Source organism: Onychomys torridus, chromosome 1, assembly GCF_903995425.1.
Source record: "Onychomys torridus chromosome 1, mOncTor1.1, whole genome shotgun sequence".
In the NCBI taxonomy this organism is placed as follows: Eukaryota; Metazoa; Chordata; class Mammalia; order Rodentia; family Cricetidae; genus Onychomys; species Onychomys torridus.
Window position 1 is genome coordinate 89,642,490 of NC_050443.1, and position 19,730 is coordinate 89,662,219.

General features: G+C 47.8%; 1 protein-coding gene across 1 annotated transcript in view; it reads right to left on the reverse strand.

Annotated features, from left to right (window-relative positions):
- The window catches only part of Galnt18 (polypeptide N-acetylgalactosaminyltransferase 18), a 324,709-nt gene that overhangs the window by 130,291 nt on the left and 174,688 nt on the right, over positions 1 to 19,730 (reverse strand). The window contains exon 3 of the mRNA XM_036201277.1: positions 11,959 to 12,125. Within this exon, the coding sequence (XP_036057170.1) occupies positions 11,959 to 12,125 (167 nt within the window). The remainder of the gene's footprint in view (positions 1 to 11,958; positions 12,126 to 19,730) is intronic.

The following is a 19,730-nucleotide window of genomic DNA, read 5'->3' on the forward strand; positions in this document are numbered from 1 at the left end:
GACAGGCAGTCTCAGAAAAAAATATGGTGTGTGCTATCTAACTTAGGGCCACTGAGAGTAGAATAGGGCCTTAAACAAACAGTCAAAACCTCGATAAGAGTAGATGTATATTGAGGTCCAGCTAGGCGGGTACATACTTACCAGTGGATCTCAGCCCCATCACTTGTACCCCATCCTCAGCCTGTGTACTGCCTTCAGCACAACCTCCAGCTCATCAAACAAGAGGGTTGCTCACCTTCCCAGAGCTCGAAACGCTTACCATGCAGAAAAGGGTGGCAGCCACAGTGGTGACAGGAGCCAACCTTTTTTTTTTTTTTTCTGAGCATACATAGCCCCTGATGTTACTAAAGGCCACCAAGGGTCATTGCATTGCTTAGAGCAGACTTTCCTGGACCTTCCATATTCCAACGTTTTCATGTCAGCAATGTTTTTACCTGGTTCTGGATGCAGTAATAAAATATTCAAGTCAGGGTAACTTACAGAGATTAATTTTTTTGGTTTGATGTTCTATAGATTGTGAAGTTCAAGATGAGGAGCCACAGCTGGACACAGGATTTTCTTGTTGCCTAGCAGGCAGAGGTGCAGGGCACCGATTGCTGTGGCTTAGATTTTAAATGTCTTTGGAAGGTTCCCTGTCCAATCTATAGGAAAGTGATAGAAACTTTAATAGGCGGGCCTAGTAGAAAGACTTCCAGGTATTAGAAGGACTTAGTGGGCCCCAGCTGCCTTCTTTCTCAATTTTGCATTCTAGGCTTGAGGCAAACAATTACTTCTATACACTACCCTCCTCCTCCTTCCCTTCCTTTGCTCTCCCCCCCTTTTCTCCTTCTTGAGGCAGGGTCTCACTCTGTAGCCCAGGCTGGCCTCTTCCTCACAGAAACCCTCCTGCCTTAACCTCTGAAGTACTGAAATTACAAGTGTATACCGCCACACCCAGCTAAACTTTCTTCTCTATAAGCTGATTACCGTGGGCATTTCATCACAGTAATGGAAAGTAGAGAACAAAGCAACCAAATTCATTCTTTTATCAGAACCCACTCTTGTGATAACATTAATCTACCCACAATTGCAGAGCCCTGTGTCCTAATTACCTCTTAGAGGTGTCAACTCTCAACACAGTTGCATTGGGGATTAGGTTTCTTATGAGAACTTTGGGGCCACATTCAAACCTCAGCAAGTAGGAAGTGTCTCACTGGTTTAGTTTGGAGCCCTTTTTTGAATCATTGGGAAAGCAGGGGAGGACCCTGGCTCACTAGGGGTGTCCCAAATTTCCTGTATGATTTTCAGCACCAGAATTTGTCTTCTCCATCTGCTGAGCAAGATAGGCTCCAGGCCAAGAGGAACAGAACATCCTTTCCTGTGGCTGCTACTCCCACCCTGGAAGAAAAAGGCCTTTTTTTTTTTTTTTCAGTGACAGCTTGACTCCCAGCTGCCAGCATCAGGCCCCCTTACCTGCGGACAGGAAGCAGCTTTCTCCATCACTCTTACACTTAGCTCCACATTACAGTTCCAAGAATTGCCTCTCTGACAGATGGCTGGGCAACTGACCAGAGGAGGAGAGCCCTTTTCTGACTCCTGCCAGCTTTGTTTATCCCAAACTGGTCACCTTGGCTAGTCTATAAATGAAGTGGTCCAGGCCATCTTGATGCAGCTCCTCACAGGGTGCTCGTTAGCTGAGAAGCAGATGCTTCATCCTCCAGGTACTGTCAAGGAAGCATGCTAGGGAGCCCTGACTCCCTGAGACAACTAACTTCATAAGAGAGTGGGGCTCCATAGAGACTCCACCAGGCTTGAACCATTGTAGTGTGTCGGGAATTCAGCTCAGTGGTTGACAAGAGCAGAGGAGATGGTAGAAATATGCAGGACTGAGGTAGGGAAATGGAGGTTGGGGCTGCTCCATAAACAGGCAGGGTCCTCAGGACCACGCATAGACCAGCATCTCTAACTAAGGATGTGCCCTTCACAATATATGAGGGCAGGTGGATCAGAGCCTGGAAACAGGGGCCCAGTCTGGTTATCCAGGAGCCAGAGTCTAGTCCTCTGGAGGAAGCATTGGCCGAATAAGGAGCAGTGTCCAGTGACAGGGAGGAGTAGGCATCAGAGAGAGGTTTCATTCCTACTCCAGCAGGAGACTGGATTGGCGGTGAGACAGGCAGAAGGTCCAGCATGCAGCCCAATCAGAGAAGGGTGAGAGCAGCAGGTGCAGAGACCTCACACAGCAGCAGCTATGTCTGGGCCAGGTCGCCAAGAGGCTACTGCTTCTCTCTGCAGAGGTTGGGGCACCTCAGCCTGTGTTACAGGGCACTTCTGGGGTAGGCTCAGAGGAAGATGAGCTGTTCAGCAAGTGGGGCATGGGGTCCATTTCTTCTCGCATGTGGCCCTGGTCTGAGTGTCAAGTGGAGGCACCACGTGCAGAAACACACATGACAGATCTGAGACAAACTGTCACAGCTGAGTGTTTGAGAGATGTGTGTCTGATTCTTGCCCACCCCAGAGCCCCTGGCCACAGCGGGCCCTAGGTCTGAGATAGGGCTTAAGTTAGCAGAGAGTGACAGGTGTGTGCTGCCTGGAGTACCTAGGTGCTCAAGAGTCACAGTAGTCACTAAGGAAACAGCTTGGAAATGCAGGCTGGATGGCAGCAGAGGACGGGCTGTGTGGCTGTGTCTGGGTATGTCATAGTTACTTTTATCACGGCTGCAACAAAACACTTGAGAAAAGCAACTCAAAGGAGGAAGGGCTTATTTGGCTCACAGTTGGAGGGTACAGCCCATCAGGGCAGAGATGTGGTGGCAAGTGTCGAAGGCAGCTGCTCACATCACATGTGCAGTCAGGAAGCAGAGCGCGGATGCTGGTACTCAGCTTACTTTCTTCTTTTCATTTAGTCAGGCTCCTCACGTCATGGGATAGTGCTGCCCAGATTTTAGTTTGCATTTTCCTACCACGTTGAACCCAATGCAGAAATTCCCTCACAAGCGTGCCCAGAGGTGACTGTAGGATCCTGTCAGGTTGACAATCAATATTAACTACCCCATGGAGCCTTTCTCCAGACTACTGATGAACAATGCAGCATGCAGAAGCAACCTCAGGCAGCAATTGGACTCCTGCAGAACACAGTGTCTCATTACCTGAAGCTCTAGGTTACTGTGAGCCTGCTGCCGGTGCTGTGCATGGGTAAGCCTGGGCCCGCTGGTCACAGGACAGGGGGAGACAGCAACAAGGTGCCATAGCCTGAAGCAGACCAGGGAAGGCTGGAGCTGACAGCTTACATGGCTGGCTGTGTAAACACCTTTAAGCTGTCTGAATCTTGGTTGTAATTCCATTAGCTACATGGGATTCTCCAAGCTTCATAAAACACCAGACTATTGGACTGTTTTGCCTCTGCTTTTAAAAATTTTTTTTGCAATTATTCCAGCTGCATGCTAAGCTGTTGGTAGTTTTACATCCTGGAATGAGTATCTCTTGTGGAGGCCAGCATCTTCAAAACATTAAACAATGATTAGACAGACTCTAGGCCAAAGGATGATGGGGATTTCTCAAGAAGATGGAGGGAAACCTAGCAGCTGACAGCAAGGAGCCCAGGAACAAGGGTTCTCTTTCATCATTCCATGATGACTGTCTCACCGGCCATGGAAAGTGACAGTGACTCACAGCTCTGCAATCGCCCATCATTCATCTGGGTAGTGATAGGTGGTAAAAGGCAGAGGATGGGGCTCAATCTACTGTTTGTAGGACCTGTGTACCACCGATTACATGTGTATACATGCTCACTACTGCATGGTTGTGTGTACACAAGGTCTCATCCACACAAAAGCATATCCACACAGGCATATACATATATGCATAAGCATGCCCAGTCATGCACATGAGTACATATGCATATATACACAAACATACACACACACTGCACACATACTGTTATTAAGCATACTGCACACAAACACACAGACACATACACCAATGTGTTTCTGATTCAAAGGTTACAAGATTGTCCGTGGTTGATAGCTCTTCAATCAACTCCTAAGTCTCACAGCATCTATGCCATGTTTCTCTCCTTACTGAGCCCCAGGAAGGTTCCAGTGGAGGAGACAGCCCATCCTGTTCCTGTTCCTTCTTTCTCCTAATTCATTGGTTGGTCCCACTGCCCAGCTTTGCTCTCTCCAGAGGGGATGAGTTAAAGAATGAGAACAGAGGTTAGATGAATCTTTTGGAGTCAGAGCAGGGGAGGCAGCCTCTCTATGGTCAAGGCCATAGGCTCTGAAGTCACGGGTTCCACTGTCACCTCTGTGTGACTTTGGCAAAGTCACTTTGCTTTTCTGAGCCTGTTTTCTTGTTATGTAGGCACACTGATGGTGGCTCTTACCACTCTCAAAGGGCATGATGAATTTATGGGATACACTTAAAATAGCCCTGGCACAGAAAAGTGCTCAGGGAGCTGGGGGAAGGACTCAGGCTTCCCCAGGGGTACTGGAGGTCACTCTAGCTGAGGACCAGGCTGGACAAGCAGTCCTGGCCTCAGGAAGCAGTTGGATAGGAACTGGATCTGACACCCAGAGACCACTCTGAGGACCACTGCCGGCCAAGCCTGCCTGCTGCCTTCCAGCAGAGCAGATCCTGGATTCTAGGTATCCTGTACCTAGGAGGGGGCTGAAGTCCTAGTCGGTGCTGGAGCTGCAGAGCACAGGCCCACCATTTTCAGGTGTGTCGCTATCACTTTGGCTCTGGTATATCCTCCTCTGGAAGCGCTGGGAAGCCTGGCTGTCCAGGGATAACCAGATAATATGTCATGAAATTCCCCAATAGCATGATATAAAGTGACACCAAGGCCAGCACACTGGGTTCCTTTATTCATCCTTCTTGGTTGTGTGGCCATGGGCCCTGCTCACCCTTGTTTGTCTTTTAACTTTGGAAACTTAGCTTCTGTCTATCTTGGGAGCTTTGTACCTACTCTTTTATCTGCAAAACTGGCCAAGTGGTTCCCACAAGCTACACCCACAGGTCCTGAGATGACCAGTGCTGGATCGCTCTTAACCTGCCTGTCGTGGCTCATCTGTGGCTAAATGTTCTGCCATTCATGTCCAGCTAAAACACAGCACATTGGGAGGGTCGTGGGAGAACTGAGACAGTCCCTCATCCGGCCTACCGTGTGGGATGCAGAATGAAGGACAGCCTTCTGGAAGCAAATGGCCCTACTTCTGATTATTAGCTACGTAAACTAAATAAATGAACAAAGCACTGAAACCCAGCCCAGGGTTGCCTAGCTGTGGGCATCGGGCTAACAGACAATGAAGACAGGAAAATTGGAGGCATCCCATCAGAGCAACACGGAAATTCACTAAGTTGACCGACTGGGTTTGAGTCTGCAGGCTCTTAGTGGTCTGTCTGTCACTATGACACTGAGGGACAGACAGCTCTGTCCCACTTGTCATTTGCATCCTACCTAGTTCTATGGCATCTCCTGGCAGCAAATATGAAAGACTTCATGTGAGCAAGAGAGATCACAGCCTGGGAGAGAGGGACAGGAGCACCAGAGCCCTTGAGCCAGGACTTGCTGAAGCCACCTAGGCTTTGCAATGAATTGCAGTGGGCCAGTGTTTTCAGCTGTGGCTGGGATGTCACCTTGGGACAACGATTCTTGGGTCTGCAAGCAGAAGTAGAGAGCAAGTGTTAGGGATGGGTGGAGGCCAAGCCAGTGTCTGCCAAATCAAGAGCAGACGGAAGCCTCCAGGGAACGGGATTCTTAAAAGAGGAGTTGACATTACCATTCTTTTGATGTGCTTAATAACTTAACTTTGAAATTTAAGTGGCAGGAAAGAAGGGCATATGATTTATCAAAAGAGGATCTGAATTCATAAATGAGACAAACAGAACATGGAAAGAAGCCCGTTTTTTTGTTTGTTGGAAGTGGGGGTAAGTAAACTGTGGGACAGGATGCCAGCTGTGAGGGGATCTGAAAAAAAATCATTTTACCCAGAACCTGGCTCTGAACCTGGGACTGAGATACTGTGAGTCATGAATAAGCTCAGAGTTTTCAGTCCTGTGATTTGAAAACCCGCTAAAGGAACCAATGAAGAAAATCAAAGGCAGAGATAACTCTATGGGATGAAACTCTTGTCCCCTTCCTTTGGAAGGCTGAGGTGACATCCCAGCCACAGCTGAAAACACTGGCCCACTGCAATTCATTGCAAAGCCTAGGTGGCTCAGAGCTGGTTCATTTTCTTGGGACAATTAAGAGGCCTGGAAATGTGGCTGTAGAGTTGCAGAGCTGGGCCTGCAGGGTATGGCTGATCATGAAGATGACTTGCAGGAGATGGGTTACACTGACCAAAGCAGGGAGACTTCATGGTTCTCTGGCTCGGAGGACGAGCACTGAGTTCAGAGTAAGCTGGGGTCATAGCAAGAAAAGGCTCCTCCCTGCTCTGCATTCCATCCACCACCTGCATTCCTGACGTTGGCCTGGGTAGCAGCAAGTGGCTCTACCCCATCTCTGGAGGGAAGCTGAGCCTGGCACAGCACTCTCATCTCCCGCAGCATGAAGAGCAGCAACAGTTAGACATGGAGACGGAGGGTCTCCAGTGCACTGGAGTGCCACCACGCAGACTCCACACCTTGCCCAGATCTCCAGACCCCAGATCCACTTGCCTTTTCACCAAAGCAATGTATGCTGAGTCCTTGCAAGTGCTGGGCACTAGTCCACATACAGGGGATACAGTTGGGGCAAAGATGTTTCATCTTCCTGGAGTTTTCACATGGGGCAGGTGTGTGTGTGTGTGTGTGTGTGTGTGTGTGTGTGTGTGTGTGTGTGTGTGTGTGTTATTGTGTACACATAAATTAGTGAGAGGAAGCAGCTAAGTTCAGTCTACCAGAGGGCAATAGGTGTGAAAGAGGAAAAGAAGCCAGGGAGGGTGCAGAGTGACGGAGACAAGGACTGTCATTTAAACAGTACTGGTCACTGACAGCCCACTGGAGGGAAGCCCTGAGGAGGCAACAGGGCAAAGTATGAGGTGGGGTGAGGGTATGTCAGGTGGGAGACAAGCTTGTATCAATGTCCTGAGGCAGCATGCTGCCTGGCATAAATCTCCATATTGTCAATCACAAGTCAACACTGACGTTGAGGCTGCTTACAGGGGAGTAAGTGGCAGCATCCCAAGGAGAAGCCAGTCTATGGATCAACAGAGTTGGTGAAGGAAGTAGCTGAGGGGGTTGAGAAGATGAACTGAGGCTCCTCTACAAGACCACTGGCAGAGCCTCGGGCCCTGGCCTTGGAGGGAGCTAACAGTGGAGACGCTTGGGTGGAAGCATGGTTGGCCTCCCCTTTCTTTGTTTGAGGAAGCCTGGGCTGCAGCAGAGAAGGTGGGTAGAGAGAAAGTACCAGTTTACACAGAGACCCTGGTGAGGCTGGGAAGGAGGGCTCTGTGAGCAAGCCATTCCCATGGCTCTGTACTGCTTAATTTAGAATCTTAAAAGTCCACATTCTTCCATCATCCCTTATCTCATCCAAGACTCTGAACAACCTCAGAGGTAGGAATTAAACATCTCAATTTTACAGATAAGGAGAATAGGGTTCACTTAGGTTAAGAACACACTGGCGGAAGACTCTAGAGAGAGCTGGAACTGCAAAGCTGGCCGAGCGTCCAGCCCCGAGCCTTCCCATCATGGTGAGTTGCCTTTACCCCGTGACTGAAACACCTGTCACCTCCATCAACTGTGCCATGTTATTATTGCCTCTTTAGCCTGCCTCCTCATCCCCTTGGCAATCAGCCACTTCCACAGAACCTTTGTTCCCTTTGCCCCTTGCTGTTCTCGGGGGCTCTGTCAGACCGACAGGGCAAGGGGTATCTGAAGGTCCCCCCAAAGATAAGTGACGAAAAGGGGACCTTCCTCCTTCCTCCATGCTTTGTATTTAAGACTTGAACTGATAGGTCAAACTCCTGGAATGCTTATGGAGCTGAGCCGAGTCCATCTGATGAACTTGTGACAGTCCCTGACTGAGTGACATGATGTCTGAGAGGAGCAGATCCCCAGACAGGGGCTGCTTGAGGTAGAAACACAGCCAGTGGGTCAGGCTAAGCCACTAGGGAGTGACCTCAGACCAGGGGTGCACCCTTCCCTAGACTGTCTCTCTCCTATCCGTTTCTACCTTCAGCTGGCCAAGGCCATCTCTCTCTACTGGTCACCTTCCTGTACCATTTCACTCTAGTCTTAGAACCCTGCTTGCCACAGGGTGCTCGGATGGAGAGAACCTACCACTGTGCATGCTTTCGGCTGCCTCTCCGTTCATCCTCTGGACCTCTGGACTGGGGAGCAGATGAACCCTTTCTTCTCTTTGGCATCTGCACTCCAGATCCATCTTCTGCTTTACAGAGCCCCTGCTCAGTGCCTCTGACCTCAGGGACTCAGCTACCCCCTCTTCAGACCAATTTAATCACTACAGAAATGGCCTGGACTCCAGCTCCCCAAGTTCACCAAAGTGCTTTTGATATGCACTCCCAGTCTTGAGAACAGCCTGCCTCTAAAGAAGAGAGAATAGAACAAAATACAATAGAATTGAATACCATAGCACAGAATACAATGGGAAATGGTAGAATGCTTTGTGCATTGTAAGAGTAGGTATTGTTTCTTGGAAGTTCTCCTTCAATCAGGGGTGGTGTGTACAGGGGCATGAGTAGGTGTGTTATCCTGGGTCAGATGGAAACTTCTTGCTGTAGATGATGATAATACTGTAAATTTTTATTGGGGGAAACACTGCTCCAGCTCCTTGCCTTAGCTGACAATCTTCCCCTGGAGTCAAATCCCTCATAGTGAATGCCCCCTCCCCACTTCCCCTTCTGCATCTGACTTCTCGCCCCCAGCCCCAGCCTTGCTATTTACCAAGGCTTCCAGAGCCAGATATTCCAGACCCAGGAGCCTCTTCTCAGATTCCTTATCATCCACCTGCTGTGGGTTAGGGCAACCTGGAGCTCTTTCATTCTAGGGGGATGACTAACATATCCCCCTGGTTCCTATTCTGCCACCACCTATCACTACCCACCCTCTCCTTCCTGGTCCTGACTATCTCACCTTCGATACCCTCCTTAGGCTTCTGGGCTCTTATTCTCCACTCTTCTCTTTGGATGCCCTGTCTTCTCAGCTAGGGCTTCATAACTCAACTTATGGAACTCTAATTCAGGTCTCCTGGTGTCCTCTGTGCAGTTCACTGGGTGCTGGACTTCTGGGAAAGAAGCAGGACTGGGCAGGGACAACGCTGACAGGTTCAGTTCAGTATACAGTTTGTTTTACCACTTTAGTCAGGTGAGGCACCTGGGACAACTGTCAGCTCTTTCACACAGGAAGTTCCTGAGATTTAGCAGAAAGGGATTTTCTTGGTCACTCCTCCTCTGCAGGGAGCATCTTAGAATCCACAACTTCTCACTTCAGCCTGAGAGTCCTTCCCTTCCCAGTACACAGTGACACTTACTGTGCTAAGAGTGAAGATATATCTGGTCCATTCATCCAGTCTGTCAGTCAGAGTCATGGATTGTTAAGGATGCTTTATAAACAGCAATTTCCAGACTCTGCTTCAAATTTAATGAGGTAGAATCTCAAGGGAGAGCTTTTGGGTGGTCTAAAAGTTATTACAATTATTATTATTATTATTATTATTATTACTACTACTACTACTATTATAATTATTTTGAGATGATGTCATTATGCAGTTCTGGCTAGCTTCAAATTCACAGAGATTCAAATACTTCTGTCTCTGGAGTGCTGAAATTACAGGCATGCAATACCACATCTGGCTTAACATCATATTTTGAAGTAATTAAGAGCAGAGTGTAGAAGAAGGTCTCAAGCACCCTAACTCCAGCTTTCCTAATGCTAAAATCTTTTTAAAAACATTATTGTGGTGCTGAGGGTGAAGCTTGGAGCTTTGTGCATGCTAAAAAAGTGCTCTACTAGTGAGCTACATCCCACAGCCTCTTGGCAACTTTGTACACACTACACTCAATACCACAATCAGAATACTGGATGCTGCTCCAGCACACACAGTTTGTCCAGGTCTCCCCAATATGCAGGTGCTCTCTTGGGTATGCACAGGGAGCTAGATGAAGCTTTATCACCTGTGCATCTGAGTGTAGTCACCCCTACAGCCGAGTTACCTCATTGTACCGTTGCTGCCAAACCCCCTGAGGGTTTGAAAGTTCCCAAGTATGCTTTTCTATGTATGCATTCATGGGTAACCACTGCATCAGCACACGGCTCTGCTACCTCCATGTCCCAGGACAGTACCCACCATCCTTTCCATCACCTTGGCTTGAAATTTCAAGTCATCAGTGCCCTGCCTTCTTTTGGCCCATCTGTCCACGGCAAGTCTCACAAATTCTTCCTCTGTAATGTCTCTCAGTCCTCCTGGTCTTAAACTTCTGGTCTACCCTTCTGCAAGAACCTTTTTACCTATGTCCCTTCTTCCAGAGGCCCATTCCCCACCCAGGATCACAAAGCAGATAAGTCCTCAACCCCTCATTCCTGTTACCAAAACCATATAATGGTTACCAGCATTAACAGAATAAAGTCTACATTTTAAGAATTCACATAAGAAATCCTCCACATCTGACTCACTCTCCTTATCTAAATTTCTTAGAATACCAGCCCCATCATCCCTTTGCTTTCCACACAGATTTAAGTCAAACAGTATTTCTTCCTTTAGTCTGTGTTGAAATGTATTGGAGTGAGATTTGGGGGTGTCTTTTATTTGGAAATGCCCTCCCCTCTGGTATAGAGGTTCTGTCACCCCTTACCTCCTCATGTGAGATGAGAAATAGGGCATACACCTCTCTGGAGAATCCTATCACTGCATCTTAAGCAAAGGTGGGTACCAGTAGATATGGAAGCTAGACCTTTCCTACCTCCCTCATGACCACCTCCTTCAGAATGATATTGCCAACTTGCTCACATCATTGAGGCCTCCTTCCTTTGTGCCCATGGAACAATGAAGCAAGTGAATCACAATCATTCCCTTTGGAAAGCTCTTGACTCCCCTCACAATTCTGCTCCTGTGGTTCTTACCTCATGATGAGAAAATGAAAAGGGAAATTCACTTATTGAGATGAAAGGCATTTCAATTATCTGATATGTTTCAGCTTTAATTGATAACAAATCACAAATTGCCTACCTCATTACAGCAACTGATTCATCGGGAAATGTAGTGGCTACACCTGAGAAGGCTTGAAAGACAACACAAGCTCAGGGGCTTGTGATCCACTCCCACAATGGTTGATTGTTGCTTCTAGTCCTGCAGTTCCATAAGCACATCCACAGATGTGGTCCTGCTGAGAGCACTGGTCTCTAAGCTGTCCATACCTGATCTTTAAGTCCAGAGAGTTATGAGAACTTCTGAGAGTGGGAACCAGAGGATGTGGAACATGGACCAAGGGACAGAAGTAGCTGGAGAAAGAGGCACACTGAAGAGTTTGACAGGGCCCTTGCAGGCATGCTTGAGCCTTTCTGGGGACAGAGCATGGACACCAGAGGGGAACCAGCGGTTCACAAAGACATCCAATGGCTCAACTGCTTTCATTTGGTTCCTGGCTATCAACATGCCTACCATCAGCACCATCCTCACTCTTGTTGGCCAAACAACAACTGCAAACAATATCCAAGTGGAGGGGAGGACCACCACCAGTGAAGTGACGCTTCATGGGAAATAGTCACTGTGTGTGAGGTGGGGTAGATTCAAGCCCTTCCATCTCCTCATATTGCATTAGAATGCTAGGAGAGACAGTGGTCAGCCACTGAAGACCCAGCCTGTCTGGGATGCACATGAACTTTCCAAGCAGTGACCATCATGAAATCTGTCTCTGAGATGACACGCCCCTAGATGGAACAGCCATTGGAAACCTTGAGACATGAAAACATGAAGCTGAAGGCCCTTCTCAGCCTTGACAGGGCCAGGTGCTGGGCTCCAGGGAGGTGGACACTCACCATTGCTGCTGTTGTCATCCACCAGGATGATCTCCTTGAGCAGGTGAGGTGGTGTGCGCTCCATGGCTGAGTGGATGGAACGCAGCAGCACGGAGAGCGCCTCATTGACGAAGATGAACACGATGCTCACCTCTGGTAGGCTGTCAGGGAATGAGAGGTTGCGGCACCTGGAAAGAAGAATGACTGAGCTCTTGGACCTGCTGGTGACACCACTGTCGTCGTCACACCAGTTATGGGCCTACCTCCAAATTCCTTCAGCTTTTCTGATGGGCTCAGGAGTCTAAGGTCTCTCCAAGGCCTCATCTCTGGTATGCTGAAGATGGGCCTTACCTGAGCAGCAGAAGTCTACAGCTACTGAAATCTTGGCCCACAAGAGCAGGAGAATAGGTTAATGGCCATGCCAGCTGCACAGCAGGGCCTAAGCACCTAGTGCAGGGTCCTGGTTATATTATAACTTCTTATACCATAACCCCTTCTTACTCAGGAAATTCTTAAGTGACACCAAGTATATAGGTACCTAAAATAGGTATTTAACTCAAACTTTTAATGATAAATCATAAGTAAATGTATCTTAAAACCAATTCCTTGGTATACATGTAAACTTACCACTTATTAAAGATAAAGTTGATATATGAGGGATCTCCATATGCTTGTCTTTTCAGTATAGTCCAACAGCACACTAAACTTACATGTAAATGGTGGTGGGTGGGATACATGAGCAGTTCTGCTATCCATAATTAAACTATGGTGTTTCCATGGGAGCTGAAAACTTAGCATGGATGATAAACATAGTGCGACTTAGATCACACAGTAATCTTGAACCTGATCCTCTGTTTCAGGGAGCACCCATCAGTGCAAAGTGTGTGTGCTGAGTGTTCAGAACTGAGGCTGCAGTTGAGTTGTCCACATAACATAGGTGAGCACTACCAGAAACTTCTTGGATTCATCCTGAGTTTGACTTTTGAACTGAGCTTTGGCCTCTATGCTCAGAACTCTTTCACTTTTTTTAAAATTTTTACTTTTTTGTTTTTCAAGATGGGGTTTCTCTGTGTAGTTTTGGTGCCTGTCCTGGGTCTTGTTCTGTAGACCAGGCTGGCCTCAAACTCACAGAGATTCACCTGGCTCTGCCTCCTGAGTGCTGGGATTAAAGGCGTGGGCCACAGCCACCTGGCATCTTTCACTCTCTTTAAACCTTCCACAACCCCCACATTACATTAAGTGATCCCATATGGGTTCACGGGCCATAGGGTAGGAAGCATTGACTAGTGTAACACACGACCAATGGAGAACATTTGCTGAAAGGATGGCTCAGCATTTCTAAACCAATAGGATGGAGAATTCAGCCAACGGGAAGTCTTAGTGTTTCCACAGGCAGGGAGGTCAGACCTTAGGTGACCAGTTTTCGGAGAACTAAGACTCCACCCAGCTTAGGTGATCAGCTTTAGGGGAGCTGAGACTCTACCCAGAGACATGTCTCTGTTAAATCAATTCTTCCTCACTCCAGAATGTTCTCCACATCCTGTTCATTAGGGACCCAAAGGGACGTTAAAGTCAAGAGTCCCAACATCAATTGAGAGACAGAAGGACCAAACCTAATGTCACTCATAGCTGAGAAATCCCAACTAATAGCTACAGCAGAAGCTCACTGCCACTGTAGAATTCCAACTCTGGTCTTCTAACACGTGCACTAAACTCTTCCCTGAGGAAGAGCTGCCACAAAAGGACTACCATTTCCCAGCTTCCTGAAGCCAATGGGGGAACTCTGACTTGACCAGAAGCACACTCATAGAGGATGCATGTATTTCTGCATGGGAAGAAGAGGAGCAAAGAACCATGAAATAAGATCTCACAAGAGGCCAGACAACAAGAAGAGCACACTTCCCAGGGGTAATTCTTTCCACCAAAAGCATAGCCTTCATGGGCAGGAACCCCTGATGGATTGGTCTGCCCTGACTTAAATGAAAAGCTCTTCCAGAAGGTCCTCACCTTCAAGACAGCTGAATGTAAGGAGAGAGCCCCAGGCTTGGGGAGGAAGTCACCCATACCCACCACCTGGCTCTGAAGGCTCCAGGGGTTTAGGGTTGGTGGCCCCACTACATTGTTCTAAAGTGGGGGTGCTGCTAAGTTGAGTACAAGGTAATGAGCGTAGAGTGCATTGCTTCTGCTCACAGTAATTAAAGTGCTGCAGGATAGGAACGGGCCCGCACTTCTTAATGAGGAAGGCTGCAGGATAACCAGACTAAGCAATTTGGAGAAATCACCATGGGGCCCCAGCCTGCTTAAGAGCAGGAGATTAATAAACGAAAATCACCGTCTCTATGGTTACCAGAAATTTACAGAAACTTCTCCCATTCTATTTCCAGTTCTCTTTCTCTCTCAACCAAAGGGAGGTGGGGGAAGGAAAGGAGTTGAGCCTTTTCCCAAATCTACTTCACACTTGCAATTTCAATGCAACCATTGTGTTAACAGACCAGCATAGCACACTTTCATTCTTGTACTTAATGGAATAATTACGTATTGAGCTTTGTATACCTGGTGGGAATTATGATAGGCACTGGAGCACAATGGGACACAGACAAAATCCTTGTCCTCATGGGGCTTATGCTCTGACAACAGAAATGGGTGAACATGGAAGCAAGTTGGTACAACTGTTCAGATGAAAAGTAGCACAGGCCACATGTACAGCATGATGTCTGGACAGCTGTTCCAGGGAATGGTCAAGAAGCCCTCTATGAAGAGGAGAGATTTGACCAGACTCTTCAATAGTGTGTAAGTGTGGGTCATACCAAGATCTTACAGGGCTATGGAGACGGTGCTGTGTCTGGAGAAGAGACAAGCAGCCTGCCTAACCACAGGAAAAGGAGGAACTTCTTCAGCTCACCAGGCCCATCCCAGAGATCATTTTGTCTTTTGTTACTGTGAATGCAATTTTGATAACAACAAGAAGGCTTGTGGAAGACAGTCAAGTAGTTCTGTTGGCTAGAATGTATTTATGATAGGCAGCCAAGACCAGACAGCTGGGCCTTCCCTGAGCATGGAAACAGGAGAATACTGACATATGCATTACTTGCTAAATTCATGTTAAAAGTAGTGCCACATGGGCTTGGAAAGATGGCTCAGTGGTCAAAAGCATTTGCTGCTCTTCCAGAGGACCTGAGCTCAATTCTCAAAGTTTACAGCAGACAGAATCCCCATCTTCTGGCCTCTTCATGCACATATGTGGTACACACATATTCATGTATGCATACACACACACACACGAGAGACAGAGAGGGGTGACAGAAAGTGAGAGGGGGGGGAGAGAAACAGAGGGAGAGAGCTACATGTATGTAAAAACAAAAAGTGAGCTATGCACAGTCCAACAACACATTGGTCTTTAATCTTTTTAAGTACAGTGGGCAGCTCCTGATGAGGTCACTGTATGGTCCAAGCTCATTGTCTTCACTGGTAAATCTCATGAGCAATGAGGTTGTGGCCCTAGACCCCTGTACCTGCCCAACATTTCATGTAAGCTCAGTTCTCAGACTCTCACTTCTGCCTTTTCAGGTCGTTTTCAGAGACATAGTTAGCCACCTTCCCCCAGTCTCTTGCCTTATTTCTGAACATGGCTACCTAGATTCCCCCTTCCAAGAAGACCCATTTAAACTTCCCCAGTGACAGCCATGACAGCCCCTGTAAGCCAGTCTCCTGGGGGTCATTCTGCAAGCATAAGCCAAATGTTATGGTTGTTTTACAACTAATACCTCAATGATCATCATTTTTATAAGACTTTCAAAACCTCTCAAAGACATAATGGAACCCCTCCTGTGTCATGTCATATTCACACTTGTTTACAATCTCTCCCTGAGCTTCCGTGAATACAGCTCCATGACAGCAAGGACTGTTTTTCAACCTTGTTTCTTTGCCAGCTTCAACAGGACTTAGGCATAGTAGTTGGTCAGTCAGTGTTCGGGCATCAAATAGAGCACAAATAGGCACGTTTATTTTCTGTGCAGCCTGTACCTTATCTGTACACCACTGATCTGTCTTGGATGCCAGGCCCCGCCTCCACCAGCAGGCTCTTGTTCAACTGGTATGTCCTTTCACTGCATTATAGCCCCAGTTCCTCATGGTCCATTAAGTAGTCCCTCGAGGTCAAGCGTACTAACCTCTTTGAAGCCTTCTTTTCTCTTTTTACTGGAAACCTGATCATGGTGGGCCTCTCACAACACACCTTCTTCCTTCCCACTTCAGGTTTTTCCACACCTACCTGAAAGAGGGTCTGGGTGAAGCGAGGGGTGGGAGGTGCCACCCATCAAGGTAGCCATTTTTAGTGCAGCAGGGATGGAGGCACCTGGGCACCCTACTCAGCTCTGCCTGCCATGATCATGCTGCAAGGACATGCCTCTTCTCTCTTTCATGTCTTCTCCATAGGGAGATAAGATCACCCAGAAGTCTTTTGCTGAGCAAACCTGAGGCTCTTTTATATACATGCAGTGAACAGACCACACTTAGTTAACTAAATGGCCAGCATACTCTCTGCCTCCCTCCCTTGTCACTACCAACTGTTACAAGGGCCACCCCTTTCCACCACAGCAACTAGGCCAGCTGGTTTGTGTGGACTTTTCTCAGTTTCAGAACAATGACTGTTTCACACAAGCTCAGATGGCTGGCTACACTGTCCCTGGACCATGAGTTTCTTGAGGGCCAAAATATGGCTTTGCTCAAAGCCTCCTACCACTGCCCAGCATAGTGCCTGGAAAAAAGAAGACATTGTGCTAGTTTGTTGAAGTTTCCTTCCAAACCTTCCCCCATTCTGAAACACACACACACACACACACGCGCACGCACACACACATGCATGCACACACACACAGAGCTGTGGTTCCAATCTTTCTACTCCACATGGAAGCAGCATTTGCATTGCTGGGGGAAGGAAACAAAAAGAAAAGAAAGCCCAGGTCAGTCAAGATGTACACCTATTTGCTGGCCACAGCCCTCACTGGCACTTCAGGATGCTGGATGTGGGACAGATGGCTTCTGCTGGGGTCTTGCAACAGGAACACACTTCCAGGAATGCCACAGAGGAAGGTGATGATGGATTCAAGCTCTGTGTGCCTGCCCTAGACTCCAGCTAGCTTCTCCTGCCAGTCCAGCAATCACCTTGTAGATTTTGCTCTTGAAAGCACACTGCTGAGGGGATCTGGTCTTACGGTTTGACTGTGAAATGTCCCCCACATGTTCACACACGGAAAGCTTGACCTCTGGTTGGCAGAGCACATGGGGAAGGCAACTGGTTATTCTTGGTCCCCAGTGTCTTCCTCATGCTCAGCTTCCTGTCCGTCATGACATAAATGTTGCTTCCTCCCCATGCTCCAGTCACAACAACCATGTCCTGGTCCCTCTAAAAAAATAAGCCCAAACAAATGCATCATCTCTAGGGACTTTTTGTTAGGTAGTTTGGTCACATGTAAAAGTAGTGAGCACATCTAGCACCTGGCTCCTCTAGGATGAGGTCACCATACCTTTTGGGCCACATCTTCCCAGTTAGGATGCTTTCCTGGAGGGTTAGTCAGCTTGCCACAGCTGTCCCAAACACCCGAGAGAAGGGAGGAAAGTACATCTTTGCCTCATGGCTCCTGAGAGCTCAGCCTGTGGTCATTTGTCCCTGCTGCTGTCAAGGCAGCATGCCATTGGCAGAGGAAAGCTGTTTAGCTCATGGGGGACAGGAAGCTAAGATCAACAAGGTTCTGTCCCAATATCTCTTTCAAAGGTGCACTCCCAATAACCCAGCTTCCTTCTGCTAGGTCCTACCTCCTGAGGGTTTTACTACCTTCCAGTAGCAACACAGGCTGGCCATCAAACCTTCAAGCCTCTGAGGACATGCCAAACACAAACTAAAGCTCAGAGCTACCCTCCCACCCATCTGAGAGCTGTCTTTGCTCTCCCCACTCTGTGTTCCCATCCATAGCAAAGGGCATGAGGGTTGCAATGCAAAGACACTACTTGAATGTCACCAATCTATCCTTATTTAAGGACACTTTACTGTATAAAAACCAGTCCTGACTCATCTTGAGTAGAGGCACTTTCCCCTGTAAAAATCAAGCCACAAAAGTTACCTTTTTATTTTCATTCTTGCTCAAAGTCAAGCTGTTCCCCACTAGAGATAAAAACAAGGTATAGCTGAGGGGGAGTGTCAGGACTGTCTAATAAGCTGAATTGATGGTCCTGATAAATCCCACTCCATTGATCTCTACACACAAAAGGAGATGCAGGGACAAGAGACAAGACAACTTGGGGACCCTCTCTGAAGATTTACCCCCAGATTGTTTTGAGTCATCTCCAAGACAAATTTCTATCAAGAGTTTGGGTGTTATTGCCTATGAAAGAAACGAAATCAGTAGGCCTCTGTATGAGAGCATGCCCAGTTCTTGGCCATCAAATGAGGACATAAGTCTTCATGCCCTACAGCTAGGGAACCCCATGTTGGATTAGCAGTCTATGCCCTTTCATTGACCTCAACAAATGGACAAGATCATTGTCCATGATTCATGGGGCAGTTTGACTTGCCAGGGGTAGGGTGGAGCATACTACTTCCAGAATGAGGTCAGAGGAGACTGCCAATGCACTTTGGGGACAGGGCTTTTCTGTGCCAGAGTTCTGAGAGGACAGCAAAGAGTCCAACCTGAGCAAAGAAAGTGAGAAGCTGACATGGAGGTAACTGCTCCCTGAGGGAGGCTGTCCTGGTCATTCTTCCCCAACTTCTCCCAGAGAGATCCTCCCCTCTCAGCTACAGTCAGACTACAGTGTGGAAGTAAATTGTTAGCCACCTAGAGCGTAAGCCCAGGGAGACCTTGTAGCCTTCAAGACCAGCAACACCTGGTGTCCCTCCAGGGCTACTGTTGGTTGTAGATACCAGTGTCCTTACACCAGATACTGTCCTCCGTGAACCCACACAATGTGCACAGTGTTGCTGTGATTTCATTTCTAGCCTCCAACATTTCTAGATTATATGGAGACTCACACCTGTTGGCTTCTGGGATATTGGATTCAAGGAGACCCAAGGATGAGGTCATGTGAGGATTCTCACTGGCATGAGACAAGTCAAGGCTGTCCCTCCCTCTGGCTGCCATGTACATCTTCACAACCTTGAGAGCTAAGGGACTCCTGCACCTTCTACCACTTCTCCCCAGATGCCACACAGAACCTCTGGAAGTAAGAGTAGTAATGAGCATTTCCTTTATGCCACACAGCAGGCGTTTGTTCTTTTCTACGGTTTTATTGCTCTCAACCACTACCAGTACCACTCAGTGTCTTCATCCCCACTGCACCGATGACAGAAATGCAGCTGAGGTAGGAATTTATTCTCTGGGGCCTAATTAAGCCTGGGCTCTTCTGAATGCTACCCCCTGCTGCATGATGATGCCCACCTTCCTTTCTAAGCCACTAGAATTGTGCCCAGGAATACAGGTACTGTGTTAGTGGCATCAAGCAAGTCTGTTTAGAGGCCTGGCTCCTAGGCTGCCAATTCTGCATGAGGACTGGAGAGGGATTTTATGTCTAGCTGGAAGGCTCATACCAGTGTACTAAAGACTGGTGGGCATGGAAGCTTGAGGTGTTCTCCAAGTTACATTAGAATCTTTGAGATAAGCAGCCTAGGGACACCTGTGTAAAGTTTCAGTGTCTTCTGCCCTGCAGCCTTGTCATTTGGCCCATAATTAAGGGTGTTGGTGACTGATTCCTAAGCCTCACATAGTAATCAATAGGCCTAATTTTGACCTATAAGGCAACTT